Raw genomic sequence first — 21,752 nt, 5'->3', positions numbered from 1 at the left:
ATATAGTCTGCATACAGGGATCCCGTAACCATCTAAACAATTAGGGCATTTATGCCCATTTAAGATAAAAGGAAGAATGTTGTGGCACTGCATTTTGACTGGATGACTGGCAACGGATCAAGCATAAAATCCTTATTTAGGTCAAACATGAGATGTCCTATTTTAATGTCTGCACCAAATTTAATTAACAAAGGTGATTTAGATGAACGGAAAGCTTTAAATGCAAGTGTCTGCTTTAAATGTTTATGTAATTATGCAAAAATACAATAATGTGGTTGAAATAATATTCCATCATCTTTCAGCATAGAAGCATAACAGATGTGCCATATTCATATAAAAACAGGCCTATTTAAAATATAGAAAAAACAAGAGATCAGAAAGAACAGAAAATATGAAGGAACTAATATAGTTTCCTATAGTTTGTTAAATATTGAACTATTGTTACACTGAATAAGGTGAGTTTTATAGAAATGCACTTTATAAAAAGTGATCTCACAGTTCCATTATTAAAAAATGATTTCAATGGAAAACCATGTCAACTGGTCAGACAGTTAATTGCTCATTTTAAGTGCTCAGATAATAACAGTAAATTATCTTCATAGCTGTAATGAAGTTAATAAGAAGGATCAGTCGCATGTGCTGTGATGAAACCCTCAGGGCGGGGAGGCAGAGGCGTGACGGCAGGATGAGTGTTGAGTTCCCGCAGTCGCTGCTCCTTTTTGCCGCTGATATATAAACCGATGATTTCCACTCCACTGCTCCAGAAAGGCGTCCGTGCCGCCCATCGCACTTTTAGACAACTGCACTGCACACCGATCACCAGCATGCCGATCAAGGTAAGAAATCACACCCGGGATACCTAGAGATAGGACCGTAAGCGACGTTTACGCATGACCTTGGCGCTATTTTGGCCGCACTGTACCTAAAATAAACGCTTTAGAGGATTCCGGAAGAGCGTGGCGGCCATGAATGTTTTTATTACGCGCATTTCATAAGCACTAGTGTGCTGTAACGTCAGCAGAATGAGATGGTTTTTCACTTTTTTCTCTTCTTTCTTTTCCTGATCCTTATTCAGATTCGATTGAAGCGCTTAGTAAAAGTCAGACTTTAGTTAAATATGTAAACATTTGTGGGCCTGACGTAACAACGCTAGTAATAACGACGCAACTTACCAGTTCAGTAACTAACGGATTCAACTAATGTAACTAATGATTCGACTGTGGCGTTGTCTGCGCTTGACGCGTTGTTTGTACTTTATCGATTACTAATACCATGGTATACTAAAAATACTATGATTTTGTGTTTTGTTTGTAGTATATGGTTAATTTAGTTTAGGTTTTGCCCACTCTTTACAAGAATTAACCGTTGTTTATAAGTATGCTAATCATATTTAACTGTGCCAACTGTTACATAAACTAGTTAACGTTAGATTTATTTTTAAAAGCATAGTAAATGCAATAGGAATTATAGATAGACAAGTACAGATATCAATATACATAACAGTTATATTTAAAGGAATAATTCACTCAAAAATGCAGTCCAAGATGTATGACTTTTATTTTTCAGTGATTTTTTTTTTTTTTTTTGCTGAAACTGTAGTCCTTGGTGATTCATAAAATGTCAGTATCTAAAAATATTTTTAAATGTTTTGACCAAAAACATCAATTATTTATGGTTAATTAGTTCCTTTAAGTATAAGTGCACATGATTTGAAAGAGCCTTTGTTTAATGAGTCACAAACAAGTTTTCACTTCACTGTTAGACGTACTGCTGTTCCTTGAATATCCAGTTCAACAACAAATACACCATAGGAAAAGTCTATGAAAGTTTGTGCTGTGGTAGTATGAATTCATTTCGGTAATGATTTACAGACTGTATTGTGTTTTAAATAGAAAAAAAAAAAAATGTAAACGATTAAATGAATTGCCTTTTTCCACATTTTTGAGGAAAATCTCATAGCATTTAAATGAATTACAACTCTTATCAAAAATTATATCATATCATAAAATTATATTAATTATAAAAATCATTAATAAACACCTCAGGCCTAATTTTACAGGTTTTCAGGTGTAATTATGTTGCGTAATCAGGATTTTAATATAAACGAAAAACAACTCACCTTTCAAAGACCACCAATCACTTCACTGAGCAACAGTCACAGCATAATAACACATCCATATCTCAGCAGGGCCCGTCATGTTTTTGGGCCCCCTAGAAACATTTCCATTGTGTAACATGGATATTTGCAAGTGTTGTGACCAATTTCCTGCGCGTTTCTTCAGTTTTCTTCAAATTGATGAAGATCGTTTCTTTATTTGCTCATGTTTTTTGTAATTGCTTGTGCTTTCTTAAATTACAGCGCGTTAAGCTTTCTCGGCCACTGTAGAATGGTTCCAGAATGTTGGTAAGACAGAAGCAAAAGCCGAAAAATAAAATAAACAAGTAAATAACGGTGAGAATGTGGTGAAATCTAAAAACAAGGTAAAAATCAGGCAAGGGCTTTTCTTTTTCTTGATTGCTTTTTAAAACTGTCGGTTGGGTTTAGGGAAGTGGGTGGGCGGGTCAATCGGTGCTTTTGAAAACACTATTGACGGTGGGTCGGTCGATCGGTCAGTCAGGCAGTCAAATTAACAGCGGCCTCTGGTGGATTTACGCTAAAACAGCACAAGAGAAATTTGAGATCTCAAAAAGCATACACAGCGGCCTCTAGTGGATTCACGAAAAATTTAGCTCCTGGGACATATTTGGCGCTCTTCAGAAATGTATATAACAGTACGTTTTCAGAATGAGCCTGGGTTGTAATTTTAAAATCGTCAATTCCACTAAAACCTGTAGTTAGTTGAAAGACACCAATGAAGATCATGTGACTGTGAAGAGTTGTGTTTCTTCAAGTTTGCTGTCACATCTTAGGATGTATTTAAGGTACAGTTTAGTAAAAATGAAGAAAAACAGTGAAGGAATGAATAGAATTATATTTTCTTAAACATTAGACTTCAAACTACATAAATGTTTTTTCTTCAAAAATGGTGTTTTACAAAAAAGGTACAGCCTATTTGTCAAAGGAGCATATCAGAACGGCTTATATTTGTATTAGGAAGTCACTTTTGATTTTGAAATTGGCCTCAGTTTATGGGAACAGCGTCTGTCATCAGGGAACTTGTTTGTTGTTTGTGTTACTAAGGGGATCAATTTAATCACCACTGAATAATGGATTAGGAAATGAATCCGTTTGATCAGTTTTATGTGCTGTTGTTCCTTTTCTTGTTAAGGTTGGTCAGCGTCTCCCAGCTGTGGAGGTGCAGGAGGAAGATCCGGGAAACAGCATCTCAATGGCTGAACTCTTCAGCTGTAAAAGAGGAGTGCTGTTCGGCGTCCCTGGAGCCTTCACTCCTGGATGCTCTAAGGTACCAACATGCAGACCAACAGAGCTGTAAAACTTCTCAAACGAGGGCAAAGGCTTGGTTTTTGTGCATCAGGAATGGATAGTTGAATCATTGTGGTTTGCTATTGGCTGATCTCATGTGGGTGGCTAGCTGATCCCGCCCTCATGCTAGTAAACACATCATCAGAGAAGTTCCCTTCATGTTGTTGAAAGAGGAAGTGAAAATTATTACAAAAAAACCCTCAAGCTTTCACAATCTTGATTTCCGTTCAAGAATTGCTGTTTAAGTCATACATTTGTTTTTTTTTTTCAATACTGTTGATAAATGTTATTTGTATTATATTATATACTCACTGGCCACTTTATTAGGTACACCTTATTAGTACCGGGTTGGACCCCTTTTGCCTTCAGTGCTGCCCTAATCCTTTATGGCATAGATTCAATGAGGCACTGGAAATATTCCTGAGATTTTGGTCCATATTGACATGATAGCATCACACAGTTGCTGCAGATTTGTCAGCTGCACATCACTGATGCGAATCTCCTGTTCTACCACTTCCTAAAGGTGCTCTATTGGATTAAATCTGGTGACTGTGGAGGCCATTTGAGTACAATGAACTCATTGTCGTTTTCAAGAAACCAGTTTGAGATGATTCACGCTTTATGACGCATTATACTGCAGGAAGTAGCCATCAGAAGATGGGTACACTGTGGTCATAATGGGATGGACATGGTCAGCAACAATACTCGGGTAGGCTGTGGCATTGACATGTGATGCTCAATTGGTACTAATGGGCCCAAAGTGTGCCAAGAAAATATCCCCCACACCATTTCATCACCTGCCTGACCCATTGCTACAAGGCAGGATGGACACATGCTTTCATGTTGTTTATTCTGATGCTACCATCCGAATGGCACAGCAGAAATCGAGACTCATCAGACCAGGCAACATTTTTACAGTCTTCTATTGTCCAATTTTGGTGAGCCTGTGCGAATTGTAGCGTCGGTTTCCTTTTCTTACATGACAGGAGTGGCACCCGGTGACGTCTTCTGCTGCTGTAGCCCATCTGCCTTAAGGTTGGATGTGTTGTGCGTTCAGAGATGCTCTTCTGCACACCTCGGTTGTAACGAATGGTTGCTTGAGTTACTGTTGTCTTTATCTCAGCTCGAACCAGTCTGGCCATTCTCCTCTGACATCAACAAGGCATTTGCGCCCACAAAATTGCGGCTTATTGGATATTTTCTCTTTTTCAGACCATTCTCTGTAAACCCTAGAGATGGTTGTGCGTGAAAATCCCAGTAGATCAGCAGTTTCTGAAATACTCAGACCAGCCAGTTTGGCACCAACATGGATGCCACGTTCAAAGTCACTTAAATCACCTTTCTTCCCCATTCTGATGCTCGGTTTGAACTGCAGCAGATGTCTACGTGCCTAAATGCATTGAGTTGCTGCCATGTGATTGGCTGATTAAAAATTTGGGTTGATGAGCAGTTGGGCCTGCCTAATAAAGTGGCCGGTGAGTGTATTATATTATATGAACCAGTAATAATGCCATTGGAATGAATGGATTTTAACGTTTTTTTTCCACATAAGATATAAAAACCTACATATTTATTAACAATATCAAAACCACACTAAAATTTCACAAATTACTGTGAAAAGTTTAAGTACATCAATAGGTGTACATATACGCCCATGAATAATATTCAGTTTACTGTGATAGATATGGGGAAATGGTATCTTACCATTTTTAGGCACAGCAATACTTTTTTACCAAAAGCACTCCTGGTCTGAAATGACCTAAACACAATAATATATATATATATATATAAAGATTTTATCTCTTAAAAAGATTTGTAAAAAGCGTTTAATTAGTACAAATATTGTTAAAAGTATGAGTCAAAACAAACCTGGATGCATTATGGGATTAAACAGCTTAATTAATTTGGTTTTAGGATGTAATTAGTGCAAGCTGACATTAAGTTCTGTGAAATTTCATTAAAACAAGGGTTTTCATTTTTAATTGCAGGGTTACTTTTAACAGAAGCTCAGCCAGTTATTATATTTTTCACAATTTGATGTAAAACAATAAGGTATTTCTGTTTCTCAACCATGTTCCTGGAGGAGCACCAACCCTGCATGTTTTGGATGTCTCCTTTGCCTGTCACACCCATTACAGGTCTGTCAGCCTCTGCTAATGAGCTGATAATCTGAATCAGGTGTATTTGGTTAATGAAACGTGGGAAGTGTGCAGAGCCGGTGGTCCTCCAGAAACATGGTTGAGAAACACTGCTTTAATGCATACTTATAAACCTCAACTAAGCTAAAGCTACACATATGATGTGAATGGTGATATTTAACACATTAGAATATAAGAAAATGTAGCTTTGCTCAGTACACCAATCACAACAGACTGGGTCATACGTCCAATCACCGCAAATTAGCGTCATGTAAAGGAGGGACTTAGGTAAAAAGAGTCACTGTGACGATTCAAATGGGAGTCATTATGAAAAGGAGGTAAAAATAAATATACAAGACATTGAAAGTGTTTTTAACCTTGCATACATATGATGCTGTTGTTTGGGACTTCAAAAAGCGAAATATAACATTTCATAACTTAAAATAGGGGCTCTTTAAGGGCTTCACGGTGCGTCAGGCTACACAACTACATGATTCTAGGCCTGAAATGCAACACTCAAATGATGCCAGAAAAAAAACATCACATCACAAATGTTTAAAAGAAGAAGAATAAAGATTATTTGTCTGTTGTTGTGTTTTTCTCAGACTCATCTCCCAGGCTTCATACAGATGGCTGGGGAATTGAAGGCCAAAGGAGTGGATGAGGTTGCATGTATTTCTGTTAATGATGTGTTCGTTATGTCCGCCTGGGGAAAACAGAACGGAGCAGACGGCAAGGTGGGGAAGCTCTCCACCCTTAATTAACATTGCTGATTTTTGACTAAAACACAGTCTAACTTGTGTCTGAATGGAATCATCTAGTAAGTCATTAATTGCTTGATGTATTCTAGGTGCGGATGTTGGCTGATCCCACAGGAGCCTTCACTAAGGTCAGATTTGCTCTCGAAACGTCTTCATTCATAAGACCCTTCATTTCTAGACCTTTCATGGAGAAAAATCAGCACAAAGATTGAAATATTACAGGATTAGACGATATACACACACACACGTGACTACATGTATGTTTTTCTCAACAGGCTGTGGATCTTGTCCTAAACAGTGCTCAACTGATCCCGGTGCTTGGGAATTTGAGGTCTCAAAGGTGAGATGACCGCCTCCCAGAACAAAACATCTCCCTCCCTAGTGTCAACTTTATTTCATGACCCAAGTGAAAGCCATTGTCTGCCAATGTGTGAGATGCTAAAGGAATATGACTAGAAGAAATATGTGCAAGCACCAATTATCAGAGTTTAGAGAGGTTTTAATGATTATAGACATCATGAAATGATTGTACTCAAAATAGCTAAGAAATAAATAGTTACTATGTAAACTAAAAGGTTTACAATCCGATAAGAACCACTTATTTGCCAAACAAATCACAGTAGCTCTCACATAACACATCCTCTAAAAGGCAATGAAATATTACAAGTTGTGCTGTACATAAATCAACTAAACATTTGCATATGTATTAATAATAAAATTCATATAAAAACAGAGTAAATCCATATTTACACATTTAAATAAGTAAATAAATAGATTGAAAAATATGTGGGTGCAGATTACATGTAGGCCTTCCAATAGGTGTATAATTCATTAGTAGTAGCAGCCATGTTTTTTGATTTGTCATGGCCCTCTTGGATATTAGCAGTACGTTGGACGAAGACACTACAAGCCAAATTGCAGGTCAATCAGAACAAAGATTGTAGAGTTCTAAATATGCAATAAAGCCATCATGCAGACAAACCCCTTATTTTTAGTTTGACCACATATTGAGCGTATACATATGCATTTCGAATTTAGCAAAGATATTTGATGAGCTATGATAGTTTTAGCAATTATTATATTAGTTTGGCACCCCGTTGTGTTGACACTTTGCTACAGAGACTCTTTCTGAACTGGTTCGATTCTGATTGATTTTAAACCTTGTACTCAACGAAAATTCAGGAAATAAATCAGAGATAGTCTCGATCATTTCTTGAGCTGAGGATTTCAGCTTATGAGATCAAACAGTGTGTGGAAGTCACAAGCAATTTCATATTGATCACTGTAGTAGTACCCCGATGTCCAATTTATAATGAGCAGTTGAACAGCTTGAGAGTGAAAAAGCAAGTAAATAACATAAAAACAGACTAATTTTACACAGCTAACACTAGAAGAAGCCTCGTATTGAGGTTTCAAATGTCCACAATCACTCCTGTTTATAAGTGAGATGGACAAACTAACAGCATATAAGTGTGAAATTAAGTCTCATTTTCATGGGGAAGTGAAACTCTCAATTCCTTCTCTCGATCCTGATTGGTTGTTTGTGTGCAGGTATGCCATGCTGATTGAAAATGGAGTGGTGACTAAGCTCAGCGTGGAGCCTGATGGGACTGGCCTGACCTGCAGCCTGGCACCAAACTTTCTGGCTGAGGTCTAAAGAGCAAACAACCAGCTTACAACCAATTAATCAGTCACCCTCTTGTCATAAACCTGACTGCCCAATTATAATATTAAAAAAAATACAGTTATGTAACATTGACAACACTATTGCTTATGTTGTTGGAAAACCCATGTGAAAACATCTTTACTTGGAGCAGTAATTCATTCCTTCCTATTTTAATATGGGAACAAAGCAGAAGTTTGGCTGTACACCGCACAAATCTTTGATTCTGACTGTTACGTGTTGTAACCTATAGTATTTACCCAAGCAGCAATAAACATTTTCTTCATGACTACGTCCAATCTGGTGATTTCTTGCAGTAATAATAATAGAAGCAGCACAGAGTAAAAGAACGGAGGTATGATTTATGACAGCATATTCACAGTATTTTACAGACGGACACGTTAAACTGAACAAAGTGTTATATTCGCCTTTTGAGCTGTAGATAGACAGTAAAATACTTTCAGTCTAGAACAAAAGATCATAATTAATATTTATTTTACAAAACACAAGCAATGAACGAGTACTTTATTTGCCACAACTGTTCCCTATTGACATGACCATTTAAAACTTACGGAAACATTGAACCGCAGAGTTGGTGAGGTGGGAAACTTATTAACAAAAGGAGGAAAAACATAGTCTTAGTGTCTTCCTGAGTCACTATTTGTCTTCGCTCGGTTTATATTTTTCCTTATTTGTCTCCTATTTTTACTCTGTAAATGTAATATTTCCTTTGTGGAGAACGTTTTCCATCAGAAAAACAAGAATTATACAGAAAGAAAAAAATAACAATAATTTGAGGAGGACAGAATCTGAAAAGCACCTCACAGATCAGCGTTTCTGGAAAAGCTTCAAAATAAACTCCTCATTTCACAAACGCAACATCTGGGATCTTTCCTTGTGCCTGTAAAAGAAAAGGAGTATGATGAACACAGGACATTGATGATTTATCTTTGTGCGAATCATAAGTGACGCTGGCTTACCTTGAGGCCAGTGAAGATCTGAGCGGCTCTTTCAAAATCCCAATCATTGTCTTGTAGGCACCTGATTAAAAGAATAAAAAGAAAGTGTGAGTTCAACATTCAGTCCATCTTTAAATGACTCTACAACAATCCAGTCCTTAACTGAGCCCTTACTTTTGAGACCACTCCAGGTTCATTTCGGATTTCTGTGAGAAGGCAGCCAGCATTTCTTGTTGGTGGGCAGACAGAGTGGGCACAGGGCTGCTGGACGGCGTGGGTGCTGGAGCGACGAATGCGCGGCGAATCTCCTCCGTTGTGGCGTTTCGAACGAACAGCTCGTCATTTACAATACACAGACTGAAAGGTTGAACACAGGTTAAAGTTACACTGATGATCAGACTAATGCCATGTGTTTAACTCAAACAAACGTGACTTTCAGACTTACCCAGTGCTTCCTGCAGGAACAGCGATGAACACCCGGGAAAAGGCTCTGTAGGTCTCTCTGGACTTTCCATCCACTTTAAAAGAAAAAAAGAGAAAAAAAACGAGGTTGTGGATCACACAGCCAAAAACTCAGAAGGATTTAAGATTGAGGAACTTACTTTCTTTGAAAACTCCGCAGACTGTAAACGCCAACAGTGTAGCCTGAGAACAATAAAAGGAGGAAATAAAAACCACAAACCTTAATGTGAAATACGAAACAGACCAACAACGTGGAAAGCTGCACTCACTGTGTAGGTGTTGACATCAACGACAAACGAGGCGATGTCATGCTGTGTTTTGGGGAGTTCGTTCAGGAAAGCCACCACATTCAATCGTGTGTGTTTGATCAAACGGTAACGTGTTGCTGAAATGAAAATGGTCAATAGCATTAAAAAAAGACAGATACTAGACATGTGGTAACATTTATTGAAATATTGTAGACAAAATCTATTTCAACAATGTTGGCCAAATTATAAAAAATAAAACACTTGCTAAACACTAAATATGAGTGTTTGGGCATGTATAAAACAAAATGTGTATATCCACATCGAGAGAGATCAAGAGAGAAAGACAGCAAATGGATCCAAACACATAGCATAGTGTGCAAATGGATCCAGACACAGTCTCCATGAGGACCTGTACACAGAAGCACGCAATGCTTGTCCCTTCATAAAGTTTTTCTGATTGGTCCCCAGTTTTGCAGCTAATGCAGAGTTCAGACTGCACGATTTTTAAAGTAGTCGTGTCACAGATGTTTTCAAACTGCATGACTATCTGGGGTAGCGTTCCGCCACTGCTTTGTTTAAACTGCAAGATGGATCGCGTCAGGTTCACACCGCATGACTTTTCAATAGGGGAAAGAAAGAGAAAAAAGAAGAAAAAAAAACCCGCAGACAACTTTGTCTCGGTCCACAAACTACATCTCACAACCAAACACCTGCGAGAAGTGACATGGAAACAACACCAGGTCATGTAGTAATCTTTTGTTATTGACTACATAATGAGAAAGAGGCCTTTAATGAGGAAGAAAAATGTACTTATTTTGCTCACCTGGCTTTTAAAGGAGATTAGCAATTTAACTTATTTGACCCGGTTGTGGTATTTCTCAGATGACGTATCAAACAGACACGGGTGCTCCAGCTAAATTTCAACAAGTTTTTCCCTTTATTTCTTGGTTCCAAATAGACTGAAAATTTAACTTCTCCCAACCTCCCGCTGGCCTGCAGATACATATACTAGTGGATGCTGCTCTCTCATTGGCTGTAGGTAATCGCCGATGTTGAGAACACATTTCACATGGCATGATTTTGAATCGGCGACAGCTCCAGATATTTAGCATGCCAAATATCTCACGGGCGTCGGCCACTTATCTGCAATTCTCTCAGAACGCATCTGATAGTTTATACTGTGCAATTGTTACTCACGTGAGAGATCTGCCTGTATAAATTTGGGCATTTGTTGGTGATTTCTCAAAACCTGTCAGCGAGTCAAAATCGGGGCTAAAATCATGCAGTCTGAACTCAGCATAACACTGATGAGTAGCGCGGTGTGTAAAAAATTGAGGCTAGTTTAACTTTACACGTCGTCTTAAAACTCTGTGCGAGGGGCTAGAAAAAACATGAAACGAAGCATAACGGTCATACACGTCTATCACCCATGTTTACATATACAATGCGTACAAATTTAGATTGTGTATTCTAACCTCCCCATTCTAAAATTAAACAATGCGCACAGCTTAATGTCCAGTAATAATAATAATAATAATAAAATAAATAATAATAATATAAAGGTAGCACATTTTCAAAGCAATTGGCAGCTGTTATTTTAGGCCATGTCAATTAAATATGTTATAGTGAAGCCATTGAACCTAGAAAACAGAAATGAAAGATGTAGATTCTGCAGGATTTACTTACTGGGGTCCTTCATGCGCTTGATGTTGCGGCTGTCTTTCTGATAATCCCCTAAAGTACTTCTGCAGACACATAGATTGAGAAAAATACTCAAAAACATGCCAAATAATGGCACACCAGATTATATAGTTTATTAAGTCAAAAGCAGTGATGTTGGAAAGATAGCATACTTTGAAGGATTCAGGGAAACGAAGGGAATGCTGAGGGAGAAAGTGGCTCCGTCATGATAGGCATCCAGCAGTGGCTGTCTGTCTCCTGAGTCGTATATGTTGTAAAACCTAAAGAATGAGACCGGTGTGAGAACATTTTACTCTGACACAAAAGCTAACTTATAAAGACCAACATATACATACTGTTGCAGGAAACAAAGGATGATGTTCTTGATTTCCTCAGAGCAGAAGTAGCTTGCCTGTGTTAACAATAAAAGACAGATCAAGTATAGAAGTCAACTGTGGGTTACTCAAAAATGAAGAATGTGAAAAACTAGTGCAAACCTTGCAAGGTGGAAGAGTGGATGGACCATCATCTAAGTCAAAACCAATGGGAGGTGGAAGGTCATGTCCATCCTGTTGTTTAAAGACAGATAAATGAGCAAAGTACAACTAAAATGAACATGAATGTATATTCAAGTTAGCACACTTGTATGTTCAAGCACACAACAAAGCAACCCAAGAGTTAAACACTGGGGACTTCCTACCAGTTTGAGCAGCTTGGGGAATCGTTCCCGAATGGCACTGTCCAACAACCACAAAGACAGAACAAAAGAGAGTTAGTACGAGACACATATGCGCCAATGACATATCCCACATGAACACCCAAAAACTTGAGCCGGGGCATCTTAAGTGTTCAGTAATCAGAGAAAACATTTACTTACAGATAATTATCCATCAGGCCTGAGATATTGTGATACTGTGAACTTACTTTCATACAGACGTTAATGTACACTACCATTCAAAAGAAGAGGCTGGTGTGATTTTTCTGCATTCATTTATACTAAAACATAATAACTGTAAAACTTTTAAACATTTTTATTTGAATACATTTTAAAAATCATATTATTTGGCAAAAGAATGGCAAAGCTTCAGTAGCTACGTTTCCATCCACCTATTTTTATGTGGATTTTGGATATGCGCATAAATGTTTTATTTATTTATTTATTTTTAACGGTGTATGGAAACGCCAAGATGTGCATAAATTTAGAAAATGTGCATAAAAAAATATATGCACATAACTGGAGTAGGATAAACTTTTTATTTGATAAAAAAAGATGCGCACAAACTATGCTGGAAACACTTTTACCAAACAAATTTCAGTATGTGCATTAAAAAAAAAAAAAAGAAGTCAAGTGATTTAGTTATAAGAGATCATGTTATGATAAAAATGTTTGTGAATGGACAAACCAGCAGTTTGACCACACTGTAAAACATCCTAAATGTTGTTTTGCTCATTTTAAAATGCCTTAACTATTTCAGTATTAGTGTTATTATTTTATTAATTACCTCCAGAATTGTCAAGAGCGGCTGTGCTCCGCGTCTGACACCTTCAAAAGCCACCACACGTTCACTGCATGTTGGCATTGTCTTCTGAGGCACAAGTCATATTTTTAAATAAAGAAAAGACTCACACAGCTTCTCCTGCAGCAAATTTAGTTTTTACTGTTGATATTTGGCTCCAGTTCATCAGGAAGTGATGATTTTGTTCTCTTTGACTACTTGGGTAAAAACACTGCTTTATTCGCACGTCTATATGTGATATTCAAGTTATGCGTATCAATTTAATTTGCATCTTTGGATGGAAACATAGCTGGTGTCACATAATACTTAATAAATAAGATGCCAATATGCTGCTTAAGAAAGTTTTATCAACAAAAAAACAAAACATTTGATATTTTTATAGAAAGTCTTGATGATCAGAAAGCAACAAAAATCATTTATTTGAAACAGAAATGTTTTAAGTCTTTATGATAACACATAAAATGTAAATTTCATTACAAAACAACTACTAACCTCAAACATTTCAACAGTAGTGTCTTTAACCAACAAACAAAAGCAATTCCTTTTAATTTGAGCAAAGCATTCCTCTATAATTAATCAAGTATGTCTTGTACTTGTAAAAAGGACAAAAACACGAGCTTTTGAGTCATGGCACCAATGAGCCAATCACAGCCTTGTTTCAGCTCCCTCCCGCCCCCGGCACATGGTACTTACCCAATCACAATACTCACCACTGGTGCCCCTACAGGTCGAACAGACACACGCAGGCTGGCAAAGGATGGGGGCAGTGGGGTGTTGTGAGGGGTAGAGTTTGGTGAACATTCACACCATCAATCAGTCAGTCAGTCGCTCTGTCTGTATTTGTTTTGTTTATTTTGATTTGCTTTTTTGGCACACATTTAGCAAAAAGAGTGTATGTTGTCTGGTATACGAATGCTATAATCTGGTCATGCTGGTGTTTCTTTTCAGCAAAACTCTTTATTTTAATCAAACAGCATCAGGCACTGACAATAATTTTTTTTAGGTTGCAAACATTTTCATAAAATGTTGCAAATGACATTTTGAATGTCTAATGATAAAACAGGCTGTTCAAGATAGCAGTTACAAAAGAAATATGGTGCTTATAGTTGCTAGTTCAAGGAAGGGAAATCATTTTAATTGTTAAAAAGATCAATAAATTTGCATTTATAATAAAACGGATCAAATTCAGCCATACAAACACACACAAAAAGGATGTTTGGGCACTAGAGTGTATTAAATTAAAGGATTAACCAGTAATAAGACAGCAAAAGCACAGCCATACAGTATGAAACAACACCAAAAGAGTGAGGTTTAAAAGAAGGTTCATTAAAAATAAATTAACAAAAGTTAATGAATATAAAACCACAAGGTCACAAAATGTTGAACCCTGAGCTTTTGAACAGATCGTAATAATACAAACATTATTACTATTAAAGCTGTATGGGCTATTTGGTCTACTTAATTTGGACCCCGCCATTAAAATTAAGAACAGCAGGGTTTTATTCAAGCAATTAATCAAAGCTTTATTTGAGCCCAGACACCTTACAGTACAATTTCCCATGTAATCTAATCAGTAATCTATTTTATTTAACAATTAAATATTTCAAAGCGGTTCCTGTGATCCTCCTCCAGTATTTTCCTCTCAGCGTTTTGCCTTTGCAGAATTGATGATCAGATGCTTTTTTTTTCCTCCTTCAAAAGAGTGCTCTAGGACGAGGATCATGAAAAAGGTCAATCTGACCAACTATCCTCCACCTCAGTTTGAATTCACAGACAGCGAGAGAGAACTGCCTCTCATTATTCACCATGCAAGAAAGCTCGCATTATGGAGCAGAGCTCGGCTCAAGGTCACTCTTAAAAACCTTCCCCTCTCCTTCTCCACCCGCAGCATCTCCTCTGGAACATCTCGTCTTCTTCACTCCGGTCTTCTTTATCTTCGAATCGTTGGCTGTGGCCAGTTTTGCGGCTGTGCCTGCCTTAGGTTGTCCCGTGCTCAAAGTTGGGATCTTACCCGTCGTTGGCTAACCAGCCTCTCACTGGCCACGCAGCACTAACAGTGCTTCAGGTGTCACATGTGCAGGGCGGGTGGGAGGGAGGAGGGTGCCAGCGTTTTAGAGAGGTGGAGGACAAATGTACTTTACAGAGCATCATTTCCATTGGTAGGTTCTGTCCTTTTAGGGACTTATCCATAGGCATTCTGGGAGGTCACACGTTAAAGCTGCTGAATTTTTTTCATTAGCTACTGAACTATGAGGTTATGTAAATGTATTATATGCTACAATTTTAGGCGATCACTTTTTGTCTGTGCAAAAAGCTACAGGGCCAACAGTGTGAGGGCAGAGAGAAGGGTCGAAATAAAGCAAGTATGAAGCAAAGCAAGTGTGAAGTCCATAAAAAAGTAAGAAATTAAAATATTTATGCTTCTTACTGGGTTGCCACTGGAACGTGAACATGTAAATATTATCATCACATGCCTGATGGTTGAAATAGTGAAGTATTATTTGCAGGGTTAAAACGCCTGCACGGTACAGACAGTGCTGAATGACCAGAAGTACAGAGGGGTGGGACTTTATGAATTATGATTTTCAAGGTATAACATGCAAGGATTACAAAAACAACTGCAATGATAAAAATGGACAGTTTCTTCATTTCTGCCCTCCTGGCCAAATGTTCATCCAGAAATAAAAAAATAATAATAATAATAATATGCAGTATTCAGTCTCAACTGATGAATCGTAAATGTTCCAAACACAACACATCCGTCTGTTGTTTATAATAGAGTTATAGTGACTGACATGCTTTTGGGATGTATTTTACAAAACACAACCACCCCCTCCCAGCATTACAGCTCTGGTATACTTCAAACTAAGAATGAAAAAGAACCTTGTCTGAAGTACACCAAAGCTTTTATTTGATTTCTGTTGTTCTTACAGGTGATGTATGTATAAGCATAAGCATGCAGTCATATGCACGAGTGCGCAAACACACAACTATTCTATTTCAGACCTGAAACACACTCTACGCAAGTACTTGAACGCAGACGCACTAACTGTGCAAGCGTGTGTTCCTAAATCATTCAAACTGCAATTCATAACTCAACACAAGTGTTGCAATCTTAGTGAATTTTAAATGATGTTTCTCATTCACATCAGCCTCTACAGTTTAAAGTATTAAAGTATCGAGGCTTGTTTCGGTTAAGTAATGTAAGAGCACATGATCGTAAGTGTTGGCATCGGTGTACTTGTGTATAGTATTTTTCTGGCTTAATGTTCACCAGACAATAAATGGCACGTAAGACTAACCTGATGTAGTCAGCGTGGATCTTGAAATGGTGACATAGAGGATTTCCCTCCAGTGAGAGATCCACCAGCTTCAGTCCCTTTAGCTTATCAAGTTCTCTTTCTGTCTTCAGCTAAAACATGACACAATGACACATGACTGAAAGGGTTACAGGTAGCAGGATAAATCTATAGGCATCAGAGAGCACATTCATACCTCATTGTGTGACAGATTGAGAATTTTTAGGTTGGGAACTTTGTGGATAATATCCACCAGGTCATCCAGCCTGAATAACCGGTTGTTACTTAGGTTTAGACAAACCAGCTATGAATAGGGTAAAAGAAAAACATCATGAGTTAGACACACTTCCATTTTGTCTACATTTACGGTTAGTAGGATTGTTTTTTGTTTTGTTTTTAAATGCCTTTGTAAAAGCTTAAATCCATGTTTCTTTTTTTAAATCAGACATTATAAAAAATTACCTTTTTTTAAGAACATTTAAAAATCTACTATTTAAATATCATCTCTCCCTGTTATTGCAAAATGTCTTCACAAGATGCTTCAGAAATCATTCTAATATCCTAATATTTTGAGCAGAAAAAGGTGTAGAAACCATATTTTTTCAAATGAAAAGGTTAAGAGATGTGTTATACTTCTCTGTTTTGTAACAAAGCTATGCTTGTAAAATCATACATTTCCTAACTAATTAACTAATTTTAAGCAACAACTCAAAATCCTACTGACCCCAAACTTTTAAAAAAATAAAAATAAATTGTACATGCTTTAACTTTTTGAGAGACATTTTGTACCTCAGGAATGTTTTCCTCAATAATCTTGATGACCGCACACATGGAGTTTCTCCGGTTCAAGGTAACCTCAATATTTTGAGAAACCAAATCTGTCAGAAAAGAAAAAAAACTGATGAGGAACAGAAACAAGCCAAACCCAATAAACACATTTGAGTGGAGAAAGAACAAAAAAATGCAAACCTGGATCGACCCTGATGTTGTTCAGATCAAGAGCCTGTTGTGATCCGTCAAATCGTTTGGCCATGCATTGCTGCAAACAACATATTATAGTTACAGGAAAATACTAAATCCATAAATCATCAAAATGGAAAAAATAAGATGTTTCAACAACCACTCACTTTCAAATGCTCAAGATCTGCAGGCCTCAGATCAGAGTGAATTAAAGTGGGTGGTGGGCAGCTGTTCATAATAACAGTCACCTGTCCATCAAAGATTGGCATTAAGTTAAACTCAAGTACACTGATGCAACAAAAATTCTTATACAAATAAATATTTCTTTATCTTACTGTAGATAAACTTTATCTGAATGTTAATGAATAAATTGAATTGAATATTTTACCTTATATCCGTCTTTGTCGGTTATTCTACGTGACACTTTAAATATAGCGTTAGCTGTTGTAGAGTCTTCAATATAAAACTGAGCCCTGTTCCCATCAAGATGATACTATTTCCAAGAGAGAAAAAAATAAATAGATTTAGCAAGTCATCTGATTATCAAAAAGTTTTAGAGAAAATGCTTAACTTACTTGAACGGCATGGAATGGTATGGGACAGACACTCTGAAGTGAAGAAAGAAGCCAGTCTTTATCGTACTTCTTCCCAAAAGGAATCTGTGGTCAAACAGAAGCAGAATTTATGACAATGATAATGACAGTTTATTTATTTCACATTTTGCTTAACAATAACTTAAAGGCACAAACAACAAGAGTAAGTCAAAGACAAAAACAAATAGAAAAACAAATACAATAGTGTAACAATATAATATGCAAATAAGATTATAATCAAGTTAAGTAAAGCCAAAGGCCCCACTACACTAAAACTCTTTTGATCACCATTCATTGGTAAAAAGACATTTGCAATACCATGGGCAGAATATTGTTAGTGAACAACCCAATGTAGCTCATAATACTTGTGTATTGCGGTCTTTAGATGAATATGTTAATGAATATGCAAACATCTGATAGTTGCCACTTTGATGTTTGACAGACCTCTGCAAGTAGTCACACTGATTTATATGCAACTTTATACAGCAGGTTCTTTTAAGACACAGGTGTCAAACTCAGTGTCTGGACGGTTGCAGCTCTGAAGTTTTGCTTTAACCCTTATTAAACACACCTGATTAAACTAACTGAGTCCTTCAGGCTTGTTTGAAATCTACAGTTAAGTATGTTGAAGCAGGGTTGGAACTAACATGTGCAGGGCTCTGGCCCTCCAGGAACTTAGAGTATGACACCCTTGTTTTAAGAGAACCAGCTTTACAGTAGTTTACACTTTGGCAAGGTTTTCCAACGTTTAAAACTAAAAAAAAAAAAGATCAAAATAACACCCATTCAATCTTTAATTTAACTGGAAGTCTATCAGGGCATTGGCGTGTTAATAACCGCATAACTCATGTGTTATTAATGTGTAATCGACTAACAGTCATTTTAAACCAGTTCTTGCTTCGTCCATCAGATGGTCCGCCACCGCCGCCGCCGCCTCCTCCTCCTCCTCCTCTGCCTCCAAATCGATTGCCACCTCTATCGTCATTTCCACCGCCGCCGCCACCACCACCTCTTCCACCTTTGCGATTATCACGACGGTTCTGTTGTCTGCCGTATGGATTACTGCAAGAAAGCATGAAACGTTAACTTGATCATCACACAAGTAAAAGTATTATTCCGCATGCACAAGTGCTTACTATCTGCGCTGCGAGCTGTCTTGAGGGGTGTCAGACATGGTCACGTCTCCATCATCATCATGAAGTCTCGACCGGGGCCCAGGGCCACCACCTCCTCCTCCACCACCCCCGCTATGACCTCCTCGATGCCTCGGTCGAGACATCTGATCGCTGTACAAAGGGGCTCTGAAAGGGCCTCTGCCTTTACGGTTGCGAGGCTTTGGTCCACCAACCCGATCATCATGCTCTGAAGGATGAAAGAGTCAGAGGTGTGAATGTGTCTTGAACAAGCACAACCAATGCGTCAACAAACATGCTAATTCGGCATGGGAAACTAACCTGTTTCAAGGTTCACAGCGGTTTGGGAAAGTCAAAGTTTTAAAACCACAAGTTTTCTGTCAGTCTATATAAGCTTTTTTTAAAAACATGTTGTAAATAAATCTGTGTTTTTGAAATCAATGAAGAAAGCAGAGGTCAATTATTTATTTTAATTATTTAGCCTGACACGTTTACTGTTCCAAAATATTATAAATGTTTCCTAAAATAAAATAAATTGTTTTCAATGGGGTAAAATAATTTATTTTTTTTTCTCAGACATTTAAAAAAACTTATTTAGGAGCAGTAATCACAATAGCATAATACTGTGAAACCGTTATAATATTGTCGGAAACTTATGCCGGCCCATGCCTTGTGCTAATTATTTAACAAGTATCATTGTATGGAAATGGTCTAAAATGTAAATTTTGTTGCTGGAATAAAAACAAGGCATGTTTACATCTGAACCATTTAGAGTTGACAAAACCATTGACTTTCATAGCAATTTTTGCTCCTAGCCTTCTACTATTGAAGACTATGGATGCTAGCAAATAGCATTCTTCAAAACATCTTCTTTAGTGTTCAACTGAAGAAAGAAACTCAAAATGTTTAAAACCATACAGAGGGTTGATAGGAGGTTGTTTTGGTTGATTGGAGCACAAGTGGACAAGTGAAAAACATTGTTCTGCTTCTGTTTTCTCACCTTAAAACCAAACGTACACTTCCAGAATTATTTAGCAAAGTAGTAAATCCTGTCTGGCTAGTCCGTTTAAAAAAAAATCATTTTATTTTCAAGAATTAAGCCAGTTAAAAGTTCAGCAGAATATGCAATAAAATGCACAGAATGTGTGCTCATCTTGACTACATACGATTTATAATACTATAATAGATTTTCCCACTATGGAAAAAAATGTCTTCTACATTTATTTTTATTCATTATTATTTTGGGATATAATCTGGTGGTAGTTTTTGTATACTCATATGTATGGATTTATGCTCATTTACTGTTTGTTAAAAAAGAAGGAATGGCAATAACGAACCTCAGATTTTTCCAAAAGCTGACTAATTTATACAGAAGAATCACAATTATTAAATAATGTCTGGTTATGTCTAATCTCACTTGAAAAGGTTATGGTCATTAAAGATGACTGTATGGTGACTTAGAAATATGTTTGTTTTTTTTCTTCAGAAATTGTAATCATGCACAAATTTTTAGATATGAAAACTTAAATAGCTCTCAATTATTCCATCAGTAAAATTTTATAAATATAAATCAAGGACATTTAATTATTGATACATCACAGAAGCTTATATTTACATGAATTTATGCAAGTACAGTTAGTATTATGTGCTTGTTTATACTATGTGTAACTGATTTATGGTAAAAGAGGTAGTTCACCTAATAATTTACTTATTTACTCAAGTGGTTATAAACTTTTATGAATTTCTCTCTTCTCTTGAGCATAAAGCAAGATATTCTGAGAAAAGTTGACTTTCACAGCAGGAACAAAAATACTATAAGTTTTTTATAGTTCTTTAGTATATCTAACTTTGCATTTAACAAGAAAAAAAAACTCTAAGAGGTTTGGAACTAGAGGGTGAATAAATAACAGACTTTTCATTTTGGGGTGAACTATGGCTTTAATTGATCGATTTAATCTTTCACAATACGACACGAAATTTTTGATAAATTTGTATAACTTTGTAAACAGATTCAATAAAGTGTTTCATTAAATACACAAATATTTTTTTCTGAGTGTTATTTCACATCAGAGAGTCAGAGTACACGGGGTTAACCTGCCATAAGTGGGCACTGGGTTCTTTTGTTAGCATTAAGATCTCGATTATTGCTTCAGATTAGTCAATACGTTACGTTAAATTCAACACGAGCTCAACATGCATTACCACCATGTGGCCAGTTCATCCCGCTCAATTATTTCTACATAATCTCGATAAATACGACAAAATACGCCTAAATCAATCGAGATATTGCGTTTAGCGTTGGTCTAAATCAGCTCGTACAACAAAAACACAACGGAGACTTACAAATAAGCTAGCTGGCTAGATGTAACTTATGTAAATGCTTACGCTAAGGTTACACAACTGTGCAATACAGAGAAGCAGAAAACAGGTTTTGAGGCGCAGTATGATTGTGTATAATCTTAGCCAAACTATACAAATGTTGAAGCATTGAAATGGACGCGAGGGCTTTTGTTAACGGCTCAAACTTACCATTATAGTAGCGCGAGTCGTCCGCTGTCGCCATCTTTTCAGAAGGCTTTACGCTACTTTAAATGTAAGATATATACGACTCCCAGGTGTTATTTAGTAGTTTTATAAATAACACGAAACAGAGAGGTATTAGGATAACACTATGAACGCCTGAAAGATCAGAAGATACACTTTCTTATCCGCGTTTCGTGCCAGAAATAATCTGCCTCCGTGCTGAGCAGCCGCTGCTGACTCTTCTTCGAATACCCAGCGGACAGTTCGCTCATCACGTCACTACCGCCACCTGGTGCTCAGCAGAAAATGAGTGACAACGAATTATTTGTTTTCATATTTATCATATATTATTTTATTAAATAAACACAAAAAGCGTAACAAAATATGAACAC

The 21,752-nt window shown here is 37.1% G+C and overlaps 2 protein-coding genes across 2 annotated transcripts; one reads left to right on the top strand and one right to left on the bottom strand.

Moving 5' to 3' along the window:
* The first annotated feature begins 685 nt into the window (after positions 1 to 685).
* On the top strand, positions 686 to 8,275 carry prdx5 (peroxiredoxin 5). The gene is made up of 6 exons (XM_056446942.1): positions 686 to 836; positions 3,270 to 3,404; positions 6,168 to 6,299; positions 6,413 to 6,451; positions 6,599 to 6,663; positions 7,875 to 8,275. The coding sequence occupies exons 1-6, from the start codon at positions 741 to 743 to the stop codon at positions 7,978 to 7,980; spliced, it is 573 nt and encodes a 190-aa protein (XP_056302917.1). The 5' UTR covers positions 686 to 740; the 3' UTR covers positions 7,981 to 8,275.
* A 189-nt stretch (positions 8,276 to 8,464) lies between these two features.
* Positions 8,465 to 21,611, bottom strand: nxf1b (nuclear RNA export factor 1b). The gene is made up of 21 exons (XM_056446941.1): positions 21,367 to 21,611; positions 18,841 to 19,066; positions 18,580 to 18,766; positions 17,687 to 17,770; positions 17,500 to 17,604; positions 17,279 to 17,359; positions 17,121 to 17,190; positions 16,941 to 17,029; positions 16,348 to 16,455; positions 16,155 to 16,264; positions 12,036 to 12,072; positions 11,833 to 11,904; positions 11,692 to 11,747; positions 11,509 to 11,616; positions 11,342 to 11,400; positions 9,677 to 9,792; positions 9,548 to 9,590; positions 9,391 to 9,463; positions 9,120 to 9,302; positions 8,967 to 9,027; positions 8,465 to 8,887 (listed from the first exon to the last, which is right to left on the bottom strand). Exons 1-21 carry the CDS (start codon positions 21,398 to 21,400, stop codon positions 8,849 to 8,851), a joined length of 1,941 nt encoding a protein of 646 aa, XP_056302916.1. The 5' UTR covers positions 21,401 to 21,611; the 3' UTR covers positions 8,465 to 8,848.
* Positions 21,612 to 21,752: the final 141 nt, after the last annotated feature.

Source organism: Danio aesculapii, chromosome 21 (assembly GCF_903798145.1).
Source record: "Danio aesculapii chromosome 21, fDanAes4.1, whole genome shotgun sequence".
Classification (NCBI taxonomy): domain Eukaryota; kingdom Metazoa; phylum Chordata; class Actinopteri; order Cypriniformes; family Danionidae; genus Danio; species Danio aesculapii.
This window is presented reverse-complemented; position numbering and strand designations above follow the sequence as displayed.

Bases quoted from the DNA above. Each gene is read 5' to 3' on its own strand.
- prdx5 (XM_056446942.1), top strand. From the start codon at position 741: ATGATTTCCACTCCACTGCTCCAGAAAGGCGTCCGTGCCGCCCATCGC. The intron at 837-3,269 runs GTAAGAAATCAC...TTTCTTGTTAAG, and splicing joins TCACCAGCATGCCGATCAAG to GTTGGTCAGCGTCTCCCAGC. The intron at 6,300-6,412 runs GTGGGGAAGCTC...GATGTATTCTAG, and splicing joins AGAACGGAGCAGACGGCAAG to GTGCGGATGTTGGCTGATCC.
- nxf1b (XM_056446941.1), bottom strand. From the start codon at position 21,400: ATGGCGACAGCGGACGACTCGCGCTACTATAATG. The intron at 12,073-16,154 runs GTTAGTCTTACG...GTTGTTGGACAG, and splicing joins ATCCACGCTGACTACATCAG to TGCCATTCGGGAACGATTCC. The intron at 9,793-11,341 runs GTAAGTAAATCC...TTTTCATTTCAG, and splicing joins CAAGCGCATGAAGGACCCCA to CAACACGTTACCGTTTGATC.